Consider the following 14,315-nt stretch of genomic DNA (forward strand, 5'->3'; position numbering starts at 1 on the left):
TAAATGTTCTGTCTCCAGGTGATACTTTCTTGACCTCATGTAACTTGCAGTCTAGGCTGTATTTTTTCCTTTGCTGCACCCGGTTTTGCTGCTCTTTCTTTACTTGAAGCTGAGCTTTTCTGGGTAAGATTGTCTTGCTTTAGTGTCCCCTCTCCCCATCTTGCTCTTACTGAGATAGGTACACTTTTCCATACCTCAAACCAGTATACATGGATTAGAAATCCATCATCTTCCCTGGAGATAATTACGACCTGCAGATTTCCCATCAATACACAGAGATGCTCCTGAGTCAGGGGTGGGAGTACCTCACCACAGAGACTAAGAGTTTCCTTTTCTAAATGTCCACCAGTAAGAGGTAAGTGATGCTTTTGTCAGAGTAAGTTTAGAAAACTCTCAGAGATCAAACCTGTCTGCAATAAGCCATGAGGAAATGGTTTTACATTTTGACTTTTGTGAACTTACATCTATATAATTGTCCATTTTTTAATTGGGCTATTTCTTTCCTTGCTATTGACTTGATTTACTTATACGATTTTTTATATTAACCCCTTATCAGGTGTAAAATTTACAAATATTTCCTTGCATAACATAGTCTCTTCAGTGTGCTAATTATTCCTTTTGCTGTGCAGGAGCTTTTTAGTTTGATGCAATTCCATGGTATATTTTTGCTTTTGCTGCCTGTGTTTTTGGGGATCATGGAAATACCACTGCCTCGGCCATAATCAGGAAGCTTTTACCTGAGCTTTCTCCTCAGCATTTTAGAGTTTCAGGTCTTATGTGTAAGTCTTTAATTCAGTTTGAGTTTATTTTGGGGTAGGATGTCAGATCATGATCCAATTTCACTTCTCTGCACGTGAGTATATAGTTTTTGCAACACCATTCATTGAAAAGATTTTCCTTTCCCTTGTGTGTGTTCTTGGCAGTCTTGGGCTGCTCCCACCTTTTAACTATTGTGAATAATGCTACTGTAAACATGAGTGTACAAATACGTAATTGAGACCATGCCTTCAATTCTTTTGTGTGTATACCCAGAAGTTGGGTTGTGCTGGTCCATAAGGTAATTCTATTTTTAATTTTTTGGAGTAACTTTTTCACAGTGGCTACACATTTTACATTCTCACCAAGAGTGCTAAGAGGTTCCACATCTTTATACATCCATACTAACACTATTTTCTGGGGGTTTTGACAGTGCCCTTCCTCATGGGCATGAGGTGGTATGGCATTGTGGATATTGATTTGCATTTTTCCCGATGATTACCGATGTGGAGAATCTTCTTTTTATGCTTCATGGCCATTTGTATATCTATTTGGAGAGGGGTCTGTTCAAGTTCCTTGTCAACTTTTGATTCAGATTATTTGGTGGTTTTTGTTGTTGAGTTTTAGCAGTTTCTATATACTCTGGATTTTAATCCCTTATGAGATTATGATTTGCAAACTGTGTGATTTGCAAATATATTCTTTTATCGTGTGGGTTGCCTTTTTACTCTGTAGGGTCTTTTGATACACAAAAGGTTTTAATTTTCATGGAGTGCAGTTTGTTTGTGTTTTTCTTTTTTTATCTGTGCTTTTGGCATCATATCCAAAAAAATCATTGCCACACCCAACCAACTTTGTGGTATTTTTTCCTGTTTTTTTTTTGAAGACTTTTATCATTTTAGTTCCTACATTTAAGTCTTCTATTTCTTTTGAGTCAATTTTTGTACATGGTGTTAAGAAAGGGTCTATTTTTTATTCTTTTGCATATGAAGATTCAGTTTTCTCAGCACCATTTGGTGAAAAGATTGTCCTCTCCCCATTGAATGATCTTGCTAAGTTTCCAGAAGATCATTGGACCATATACATAAATGTTTCTTTCTGGACTCTAATCTCATCCATTGGTCAATATGTCTGTCTTTATGTCAATATCATTCTTTTTTATTTCTGTAGATTTGTAACTGGTTTTGAAATCAGGAAGTGTGAGTCTTCCAACTTTCTCCTTTTCAAGACTGTTTTGACTATGAGGGATTCCTAGTATTTTTTTGTTTAATAGTTTATTCATTTTTAGAGAGGGTATGGGAAAAGGGGAGAGAGAGAAACATCAATGTGAGACCACAACACTGACCGGTTGCCTCTTGCACGCCCTCCGCTGTGGATGGAACCTGCAACCCTGGTATGTGCCCTTGTCTGGAAATGGAACAGGCAACCTCTTGCTGCACAGGATGGTGCCTAACCAATTGAGCCACACTGGCCAGGGCAGTATTTCTTGAAATTTCACATAAATATTAGGATGGATTTTTCTATTTATTCAAAAAGTCATTCATAGTTTTATACATTGAACCTATAGATTGCTGAGGGTAGTACTGACATCTTACTAATTATTGTATTCTAATTCATGAACATGGGATGTCTTTCTATTTATTTGTATGTTTTCATTGTACCGCTTTCAGCTTCTTTTAAAAATTTATTCTTTTTTATCTGTGTGTTTTTTTTTTTTTAACATATCTTTAATGATTTCAGAGAGAGGAAGGAAGAGGGAAAGAGAAAGATAGAAAGAGAAACATCAATTGGTTGCCTCCAGTACATGACCCTACTGGGCATCGAACCCACAACCTGGTTATGTGCCCTGGCTTGGAATTGAACCCACCACCTTTGGTGCATGGGACTATGTCCAACTGAGCTACACTGGCCAGTACAAGAATTTACTTTTTATGATGACACTGTAAATAGAATAGTTTTCTTAATTTCTTTCTAGATTGTACACTGTTAAATGTATAGAAATGTAACATATTTTTGAGTGTTGACTTTGTATCTTCCTATTTTGTTGGATTCATTTATTAGGTCTAACAGATGTGTATCTATGTGTGTATGTAATTTTTAGAGCTTTTTCTGCATGCAAGATGATACCATCTGTGAAAAGAGATAATTTACTTAATTCAATTTGGATGCCTCATTTTTTTCTGCATGATTTCCCTGCCTGGAATTTCCAGTACTCTTTTGAATAAGAGCGGCAAAATGGGCATCTTTGCTTTCTTCCTGATTTTTTACAAACTCTTTCCACCCTTTCACCATTGATTATGCTGTTAGCTATAGGGTTGTTCATATATCTTTTATTATTAAGAGGTTTTTACATTCTGTTCCTAGCTTGTTGAATATTTTTGTCATAAAAGGCTACTTAATTTTATGAAACCCTGTTTTTTTTCTTTTATTGTTTTATTTAGATGATCGTCTTGTTTTTCCTTCATTCTGCTAATGTGGTGTACTACATTCATTGCTATTGTAGGTTAACTCCATGATGGATTTTATATCTGTATTTGCTACAAACTTTATAGAAAACAAACCAATGAGATATTTCCTTTAGTATCCTTCCTTTATCAATGTTTGAATAAAAAGGTATAATTTTCCCTTCACATCCTGTATATCTTATAATGGCATCACCATATACCATTATTCAAGGTAGAAATCTGTTTCCACAGCATAACATAGATATATCTCATTAAGCTTTTTAAAAAAATTGTGCTGCTTGTGTACACTGTATGAAAGTGGTCTAACTTTCTTTCTTTCTTTCTTTCTTTCTCTTTCTTTCTTTTTTTTCTTTCTTTCTTTCTTTCTTTCTTTCTTTCTTTTCTTTCTTTCTTTCTTTCTTTCTTTCTTTCTTTCTTTCCTTTCTCTTTCTTTCTTTCTTTCTTCTTTCTTTCTTTCTTTCTTCTTTCTTTCTTCTTTTCTTTCTTTCTTTCTTTCTTCTTATCTTTCTTTCCTCTTTCTTTCTTTCATTCTTCTTCCCTTCCTTCCTTCCTTCTTCCTTCCTTCCTTCCTTCCTTCCTTCCTTCCTTCCTTCCTTCCTTCCTTCCTTCCTTCCTTCCTTCCTTCCTTCCTTCCTTCCTTCTCTTCCTTCCTCCTTTCCTTTCCTTTCCTTTCCTTTCCTTCTTTCCTTTCCTTTCCTTTCCTTTCCTTTCCTTTCCTTTCCTTTCCTTTCCTTTCCTTTCCTTTCCTTTCCTTTCCTTTCCTTTCCTTTCCTTTCCTTTCCTTCTTTCCTTTCCTTTCTTTCCTTTCCTTTCCTTTCCCTTCCCTTTCTTCCTTTCCCTTTCTTTCTCTTCTTTCTTCTTCTTTCTTTCTTTCTTTCTTTCTTTCTTTCTTTCTTTCTTTCTTTCTTTCTTTCTTTCTTTTTCTTTCTTTCTTTCTTTCTCTCTCTCTCTCTCTCTCTCCTCCATCTTTCTTTCTTTCTTTCTTTTTTCCTTCCTTCCTTCCTTCCTTCCTTCCTTCCTTCCTTCCTTCCTTCCTTCCTTCCTTCCTTCCTCTTTCTTTCTTTCTTTCTTTCTTTCTTTTCTTTCTTTCTTTCTTCTCTTTCTTTCTTTCTTTCTTCTTTCTTTCTTTCTTTCTTTCCTTTCTTTCTCTTCCTTCCTTTCTCTCTTTCTTCCTTTCTCTCTTTCTTTTCTTTCTTTCTTTCTTTCTTTCTTTCTTTTCTTTCTTTCTTTCTTTCTTTCTTTCTTCTTTCTTTCTTTCTTTCTTTCTTTCTTCCTTCCTTCCTTCCTTCCTTCCTTTCTTCCTTTCTTCCTTTCTTCCTTTCTTCCTTTCTTCCTTTCTTCCTTTCTTCCTTTCTTTTCTTCCTTTCTTTCTTTCTCTCTCTCTCTCTCTCTCTCTCTCTTTCTTTCTTTCTTTTGCTTCCTTCTCTTCTCTTCTTTTCATGTATCTGTCCAATTTTCCCCAAACCATTTATTGAATAGACTATTTATTCAGTAGGCCATTGTATGTTTTTGCCTTTTTGTCAAATATTAATTGACTATAAAGGTGTGCATTTATTCTGGGCTCTCTATTCTGTTCCATTGATCTATAAGTTGGTTTTAATGCCAGTACCATAATATTTTGATTACTATGGCCTTGTACTATAGTTTGATATCAAGTAGAGTAATTGCTCTAACTTTGTTCTTCTTTCTCAAGATCACTGTTGCTATTCAGGGTCTTTTGTGGTTCCATACATATTTTTGAAACATTTGTTCTACTTCTGTGAAATACTCCACTGGTATCTTGATAGGAATTGCATTGAATCTTTAGATTGCTTTGGGTGATATTACATTAAGAATAAACTCAAAATGAATTAATGACTTAAAAGTTAGACTTGAAACCATAAAAATCCTAGATGAAAACAGGCAGTAATTTCTCATAGCAATATTTTTTTCTGATATATCTCCTTGGGCAAGGGAAACAAAAGAAAGAATAAACAAATGGGATTACATCAAACTAAAGAGTTTTTGCATAAAAAAGGAAACCATCAACAAAGTGAAAAGACAGTTCATTGAATGGGAGAACATATTCACCAATGATACCTCTGATAAGTGATTAATCGCCAAAATTTATAAAGGACATAAAACTGAACACCAAAACAAGAACAAAAACAAACACAAACACAAAAAAACAATCCAATTAAAAAATAGGCAAAAATCCTGAAGGGACATTTCTCCAAAGAGACATATGAAAAGATACTCAATGTCATTAATCACCAGAAAAATGCAAATTAAAACCACAATGAGACATCACCATCTGTCAGAATGGCTATTATCAATAAATCAAACAAGTGTTGACAAAGATGTGGAGAAAAGGGAACCCTGGTTCACTGTTGGTGGAAATGCAGATTGGTGGAGCCACTGTGAAAAGCAGTGTGCAGTTACCTTAAAAATTTGAAAATGGCACTGCCTTACTACCCAATGATTTCCCTTCTGGAAATTTATCCAAAGAAACCAAAACCACTGATTTGAAAGAATACATGCATCCCTGGGTTCATTGCAGTGTTATTTACAATAGATCAAGATTTGAAAGCAGTCCAAGTGTCCATCAGATGAGTGAATAAAAAAGCTGTAGTACATTTACACAGTGGAATACTACTCTGCCATAAAAAGGAAGACAATTATCCACTTTGTAACAGCATGGGATGGACCTGGACATTATGCTAAGTGAAATAAACCAGTCAGAGAAAGACAAGTACCATATGATTTCACTCATATGTGTAATTTAATGAACAACCTGAACTACCAAACAAAATAGAGAGAGACTCATAGAGAGCAGGTAGAAAAGCTCAAGGGTGGGGGGTGTGGGGGACGGGGGGAGATGGACAGATTGAGCAAAAAAGAAAAAACAACTCATGGACATGGGCAATAGTGTGATGATTGCAGGGTTGGAAGGGTATGGGTGGAGGTGGAAGAGGGCGTAAAGGGGGATAAAGGATGATGGAAAAATTTTTTAAATGTGCTTCACTTTATTGCACTTCACAGATATTGTATTACTTCCAAGGTGACAATTTGTAGCAACCCTGTATTAAGCAAGTTTATCAGTGCCATTTTTCCAACAGCATTTACTTTTTGTCTCTGTGCCCAATTTTTGCTAATTCTCACAATATTTCAAACGTTTCCTCGTATTTTTTATGGTTGTCTGTGATGTTACAATTGCAATTGTTTGGGGCTAGAAATGATTAAGCTTAGTGAGGAAGATGTCTAAAGCTGAGATAGACCCAAAGCTAGGCCTCTTCTGCCAAGAGTTATCATAAAATTTGTTTTATGATAATTTTTGTTGCAGTAAAATACACTTAAAATAAAATGTAACATCTTAAGCCATTTTTAAGTGTTCAGTTCATTGCTATTATGTATATTTATATCGTTATGAAAACATCACCACCAGACACCTGGAGGACATTTTTGTTTTTGCAAAACTGAAACTCTATGCCCATGAAACAACTTCCCGTTTCTCCCTTTGCTAAACCCTTGCAACTACCTTCTACTTTCTCTAAGAATTTGACCACTCTCCATACTCCTTACAAGTGGAACTACACTATTTGTCTTTTGTGGCTGGCTTCTTACACTTAGCATAATGTCCTTAAGGTCCATCTGTTTTGTAGCATTGGTCAGAATTTCCTTCCTTTTCAAGGCTGAGTAATATTCGTGTTTAAATACCACATTTTGTGTATCCAGTCATCTCTGGATGGACACACATCTTTTGATATCTAATTTGCTTCCATCTTTTACCTATTTTGAATAAAGCTGTGATGAACATCAGTGTGCAAATATCTCATCAAGACCCTGTTTGCTATTACTTTGGATATATAACCAGAATATTAACACAGTAAAAAGGCAACCCAAGAAACTGGAGAGAATATTTGCCAATTATATACCTGATAAGGAATGAATATCTAGAATACATATAGAGGGGTTACAACTCAACAACAACAAATAAAAAACCCTATTCAATAATGGCCAAAGGACTTGAATAGACATTTCTCCAAAGAAGATACACAAATGGCTTATGAACTCAAGAACAGATGCTCAACACCAACTAGTCATTAAGGGCATGCAAATAAAAAGCACTATGTACTACCACCTCACACCAATTAGGATGAATACTATTAAAAAACAAACAAACAGAGAATAAAGTGTTTTCAAGTGTGTGAAGAAATTGGTACCCTTGTCCACTGTAAGTGGGATGTAAAATGGTACAGGCTCTTGGAAATACAATATGGCAAGTCTTCAAAAATTTAAAAATAGAATTCCCTAATTTCCATTTTGAAAGAATTTTTTTGCATTACATTTTAAAATATTTCACTTATGGAAATTGTGCTTGTATACCTTACAATTTACAGTCAAAATAAAAAATTTATTGCTTTTCTTGTTTGTAAACAGAAAAAAGTTATAGTTTTTAAAAATTTATTTTCCATGTTTTTTTTTTTTTGGAAATATTTGTTTGAGTAAGAGTTAATAATTAACATAAGAACATATAAACCCAAAATATTCACATCTGTTTATTTTACTAATTTATTTGCTTAACATTGCTTTTGTTATACATATGATATCACTGGTGATATACATATGATATATATGCCATATATTGATACATATATAAAACATTGATACATGATATATATTGATTATATATCACACATTTTATATAAGATCTATATATATCAATTATATATAGTTTAAATATACATAATTTAATATACATCAATAGAAATTGATGATATATATTATTGAGTCTTTGTTTTCCTCCAGAGTAACTAGTACTTTCTTCAGATGGCCATGGATAATGCTGAGTGTCTCACTGAGAAATGAAAATTCCACCTTCCCTCTTTCGGTCACAGCTGAAGAAAACAATAAACTGAGTGTGGAACAGTTTGCGTGCCTGTCTGTTTTTCTCTCTCCTCCACCCCTGAGCCTGAGCCTGCACTTCTGTCATTCCAGGGCCCTTACCTGAAGGTGGTCATCTTAAGCAGGACATTTCCACCTACACTCAGCTCCTGAGCTCTTCTCCCCGGCTCTCCCACCACCCACTTGGGTTTACTGTGGGGTTAGCACCTACTGCTCTTGTTCAGGAAGGGCTCTGGGTGGTGGGCCGTGTTCCTCCTCCTGGTCCTTCTCATCAGACTTGGCTGACTGGGTGCAGCCTCAGTAAATCCAATATTTGCCCACCTGACCCTCCCCGTGACCCTGAACCAGGCTTCTGTGAGAGGCTGTGTTCGCTTTGGAGGCTGCACTTTATTTAACTCCAGGCCTCTTGCTTTACCCACCACCTTTCTCTTGCCCCTCTGCTGGGTGACCCATAGGGCAAGTCAGTGACCAAACTAAAGGGGTTCACTTGCCTGTGTGCAGCAAAATCCAATGCACACAAACAGGAGTTTGCAGCAAAGAAAGTAAAGGTTTATTTAAGGAATGATGCCAAGCTGGGAGACAGTCAGGTCTAAGCCCTGGCTCCCCAGTGGCCTCCAGAGGATAGATTATATAGGGAAATAACCATTAGTCATGGTGGTGAAGGGAATTGAGGTCATGAGTTCTACTGATTGGTTGGGTTCGGGGTAGGCATAGTTGATCTTTGCATCTGGTCCTAATGTCAGCCATGTCATTGTTCTTCCTGGTTTCGTGAGGGTGTGGTCAGTAGGGCCATTCAGCTTTCATGGGCCTGGGGCTGAAACAAAACTGAAGTGAAGATATTATCTTTATTTTGAGCAAAACTCTGTTCCCTTGATCAGCAGATCTGAAGCTTTATTCTTAAGAGATTTGAATGGACCAGAATGGACCAGTTGAATAGACTGAGGTCGTAAGGGAGGTGCAGGCCAAAGTCTGCTTGTGTTCTGCCCAGGACTATCCAGCCTGAGCTACGAAGAGATCCAACTCCTCCAATATTCTATATACCTACTACTCATAAAACACCTCCAATTCAACATATTTTTAACTGAGCTCATTATCTCTCATTCCCTGATTCAATCTGCTGCTTGTAACATTGGTTCCCTCCTTTCATCCCAGTTGCTTAGTCATCTTAACAACTTCATCATTCTCCATATCAAATAATTCAACAAACCTATTTTTCTTTCAAAATATCTCTCAGGTATCTTTACTACTTTACCCCCCCCCCCCCCTTTAGACCTGAGGAGGTAGACAGTACTGGCCTAACCTATAGAAAATTCCTCTTAATGAAGTTATTGCTTCCAGTCCTCATCATTTCAATCCCACCACCCTTAGACTATTACAAGTTATCAGTCTAACACAAAAATCTATCATTCATTTGCACTTAAATTTTTGTATAGTTTAAAATTATTTTACAAAAATTTCTAAAATGCACTAACATCCATACAAGTCATTCACTCATCCAAATATAGCTCAGATCAAATGTCACATCTACTCTTTAGCTTCACTTGATATCTGTATAGAAAACAAAATTATCTTGGCTGTGCTCCCAGAGAACTTTGAACATCCCTCTAACAAGGATTTTTTACTTCTAGCTGTGGCATCTCTTGTACATATCTAGTTATCTGCTAGTCTCTAATGTACTTGGAAATAAGGAGAGTGTCACACGTATTTTGATATCAGCATAGTCCCAGGCTTCCAGGAAACATGTAAAAAGTACTTGTTCTTATAAACACATATGATTTAAATGCCTATAAGTCATGCATATTAAAAGCTGAGCCTTTATTACCAATCATGAAAAAAAAAGTAATGAATATAAATAACAAATACATATTTCACCTTTCTAACTTGATTGAACCACAGAAATTATAAGTAGAAGCATGACCAGCCTTTTTTTAATACTCATCGTGCCTTCAGTGATGTATAGTAGGCGATAAAATTTTGATCAGGTTTTAGACAATCAGAAAGCATTTTATTTTAAGAGCAGCATAATTAACCTTGGTATATGAGATAAATAGTCATACAATTTGACATAAAGATAAAATACTAATTTTTATAATATATAAAAGTATTCAAATTAATGAGTATGGTATACAGCATGCATTGCAACAAAATTAAATAATTAGGCTGTAAATATGTTAGTGAAATACTGTATACAGAACCGGCTATTTAGAAATAGAATTTTCTTGTGCTATTATTTGGTACTTGTACAATTTTTTTTGATAAATCACACTTAAACGATTTAAGAAAAGCATGAATAAGGACATATTTTCATTGTTCTATTTTGTCTCATTTTACACATTGGGAAAACACAATCATTTGATTTTGTGTATAAATATTGCATGTAAGGAGTGCAAACACAAGTATTCCATGGGGGAGCAACTTAAGAACTCTGGCAAAAAAGTCCTTGCAAAATTGAAATCACTAACAAGTCACTAACGTGCATATTAAGCCATCAAATGAAAGCTCTTTCCAAGTTAACTCCATTGCCTTTCTATGTGTGAACTCCACAGTGATGGGAGGAAAATTTATATTTAACTTTTATTAGTCTGCTTAGCCACAGAAACCAAATTATACACAAGGAAGAAATAATGAGAATGTAAAGTTGTATTTACAGGATCACTTCATACTTGTGACTTTTTCTGCTTGATCCTTACATTGTAACTTCATAGTGAGGGATTCAAACAAATACATACACTCATTTCATATTTAGTTTTTTACTTAGTTTGACCAAATATCTTTCTAAGAAACGAATTTACTGGCAATTGAAGAATTCATTTATATATGTTTTAACAACACCTCTTTATGTTCGTGGGCGCGTGTGTACTTGTTTAGACCCGAGACTTAAGCGGAAATCTGGGAGTAGATATGATTACAATAGGCAGTTGTCTGCTACTAAATCTAGCTTGAATTTCTACTGTCTTTTTCCTTCACTACAGTAATTCAGCTATTGTATGAGAAAGCTATGACGTGAACTCTTACTGTTGCCAAGAAATCCCGTCAAGAGCTGCTTCCAGAGAAAGCGGCTTCCTAGCCTAACGGAGGCACCTGGCGGGAGGCGGGCCACCGCCCGCCCAGGAGCGCGGTGCGCGCGCAGCGGGCCGGCTGGGCGGGCGGCCTGCGGTGGGCGGGGCCGAGCAGCGGCGTCCCGCGCCCGCCGCCCGTCCTGCGCCGCCGCCCCGCGCGAGGCGCCACGGTTACACCGCCAACCGCCCTCTCCGCGGGGAGGCTCAGCGGCCTCGCAATGCTGTTTCTCTTGCTGATCCTCTCAGGCCTAGGCCGGCTGACCTCCGCGGACCACTGTAAGTGGGGAACCGGCCCGGTGAGGGCGGCCAGGCGCAGTGTCCCTGGACGAGGCCAGTGTCGCCCCTGTTGCTGCAGAACCTCGGGCCAGGGGGGGATTGCCCCGCGTGCTGCTGCCAGAGCCGCCTGGTTTCAGGGTCCTGGCGCGCCGGGTGGTTGGAGGGCTCAGAGCAGGCCTGGGCCAGCTGGTCCTCACTCACCTGTCTCTGCGCTGGCGGGAGAGGGCGCCCTGCTCCTTGCGTGGTGGGGACCCAGCGAGCTGGATGGGCCCTGGGACCAGCCCTTCTTCACCTAGTCAGGGCTGAGGTGGGCGAGGCCCAAGTGCCTGTGCGCGGTGGTGGGTGATGCTCTCGCGGGAGGAGTGTCTTCCTGGAATCGCACCAAGTATGCGTGTGTGAGTGTGAGTGTGCGTGCGCGTGCGCGCACGGTGGGGCCTGGGGGTTCAGAGCGACGTGATAGGAGAGGTCATGTCAGCGAAGAGGAAGGATGCTCTGCACCCTGGGAATGCTCACACATGTGTTTTTTTACTGCAGACTCTGAAGCATCTCATCTGCAACTTACAGTGCCACGGAAGCTGCGAACCAACACCAATAATGGGGATCTGTCAGAAACACATGTAATTAAGAAATGACTTTTTTTTTTTTTTTTAAATGAGTAATTCTATTTTTCCTGGACTGCATGACACAAGTTAATTCATGAATAGCCCTTTGTGAAAAATTGTGCTCTAATTGCTGTGTTTAAGAGCCATTTTGTCTGAATGAGAACGTGTGTTGATTGTCGTAATTTGTCAAGTGATATGTGAACATTATGACACTATAAAGATACTCGGTGATCTGACAGGAATTCAAGGATTGGAACCTCAGTAGCAGTGGCAGAGAGGAACATTGAATTGCCAGCTGGAAAACTATTAGGCACTGATATGAGGCAGGTGTTCCACACTGAATGCTCTACCTGATTGTCTCACTTTATGGCACCAGAAAAATATCTAGTGATTGTGTGTTTATAAAAGCTACTACACTAAAATCTAAGTATCCAGAGAGGCTAAAGTTTTAGGAAAGTTTAGCATATACTGGGATAATGGAAACAAAAAGAAAACATGAGTATCCACAATAATAACAGAAAAAGAAAGCATTTACTACACTCAAACAAACTTAATACACTCAACACACACAACATTATGAGGGATAAGCATTATTAAAATATTAAATTAACTAGGAACAGATAACAATTATAAATTTCTACAAATGTAATAAATGCCCTCAGCACATATAAAATAAAAACTGATAGAGGGAGAAATTTTCGAATCCATTTCATAGTGAGTCCATAGAACGTTTTCCTCTTAGCATGATACCCTCTTAAGTCCATCCATGTTGTCACAAATGGTAAGATTTCATTCTTTTTGATGGCTGAGTAATATTCCAGTGCCTCCCAAATCATATGCATTTCATGATGCGTTTTCATGATGCATTTCATGATGCGTTTTGTGACTATATTTGTATATATAAAAATTATGTAGAAAAACAATAGATTTGAGTACTACTTCTTTTAGTGTCCTATCTTTATTTCATTGTTTGAGAATAAGCCCTGTATAACTTGTCTTCTACGTTGTGGAAAATAGATAATGTGGGAAACCCTGGAAATTGCAACTTGCTTTTATCTTTCAGAAAGCATCTCTAAATTTTAAATGGATATGTAAAATTAAAAAATAAGTTATTTCATCAAAGTAGATCAAAAGGTAAAATAAAATAGTGAAAACATCAAAAGTAAGTTGTTGCAACTATACTAATATCAGAGTAGAATTTAAAGTAAGAAGCACTTCTAGAAGTAAAAGCTACGTTATTATTGATAAAAGAGTCAGTTTATCGTGAAGATATCAACATGTTAAATCTGTTTGCACCCACCAACAAAGCTCCAAAAAATGCAAGACAGAAAACCTACAGATTAAAAGAAGAAAGAAACAATGTCACAATAATCTTGGAAATGCCAACACACCTTTTTCAATAGGCTACAGAAGACTGAACACTAACAGGTTGAAAATGACATATACAGAAAAGTGCACCCAATGACAAACTTCATGTTCTTTGCAAACTTGGAATGTTTAACAGAACTGAGTATGTGCTACCCCATAAAAGGGCCTATGTTTTCTGATGATGTTCCCGATTGGGTTCTTTGAGCTGCGATCTCTGAGGGGATTTGTGTAAATTAGGGTATGTCCTTGTGATGGGCCCTGTGGAAGGGGAGGGGAAAAAAACAGATGCTTCTGACAACTATGGATACTTCCTTCAACCTTAAAAGGGGACCTGAATTGTTTCATTCGAATTTTCAATTTATTTGTGCTAGAAACTGCAAAGTTAGAAAAAAGATAATAAAATTTAAGTTTTTTCAAAGGTTCCTCAGCATTTCCAAATGTAACCATTTTAAATTAAAACTTGATTGTGATATGTAATAAATGCCAGTGACTAGTGTTCTTAATTTGAAATAGATTTAGACTCCTTGAATTTCTATCATACATTCCACGATTAAAGAAAGATAGCAATATACGTCTATGTGTACATATAATTTTGACACATGCATAATACAGTCTTTGTTTATATAAAAGAGTAAATTTTAAAAATTATGTCTTGACTTTTAAGAATTTTACATTTCTAATAATTACTTTCTTTCTGAATACTTTGCTGTAGGTCATTTATACCATCCAAATTAACAGGAAAACATACACTCTCCATCTTGAAAAACAGTAAGTGGCCATTCTTTTATTCATACAGTTGTTTCTGGTTTCTTAAATTAGTACAGTCACTCCCCTAAATTGAGACTAAACAAAAGCATGAATATTACATTTATTTCACGTTATATCTTCTTCCTGATTCATGTCAG

General features: G+C 37.0%; 1 protein-coding gene across 1 annotated transcript in view; it reads left to right on the top strand.

Annotated features, from left to right (window-relative positions):
- The first annotated feature begins 11,293 nt into the window (after positions 1-11,293).
- Positions 11,294-14,315, top strand: part of LOC107545778 (A disintegrin and metallopeptidase domain 3-like) — a 58,586-nt gene continuing 55,564 nt past the window's right edge. Inside the window, exons 1-3 of the mRNA XM_087814186.1 lie at positions 11,294-11,440; positions 11,975-12,057; positions 14,123-14,178. Of these exons, the coding sequence (XP_087670312.1) occupies positions 11,383-11,440; positions 11,975-12,057; positions 14,123-14,178 (197 nt within the window). The 5' untranslated portion in view covers positions 11,294-11,382. The remainder of the gene's footprint in view (positions 11,441-11,974; positions 12,058-14,122; positions 14,179-14,315) is intronic.

Source organism: Miniopterus natalensis, chromosome 2, assembly GCF_054644295.1.
Source record: "Miniopterus natalensis isolate mMinNat1 chromosome 2, mMinNat1.hap1, whole genome shotgun sequence".
Taxonomy (NCBI): Eukaryota; Metazoa; Chordata; class Mammalia; order Chiroptera; family Miniopteridae; genus Miniopterus; species Miniopterus natalensis.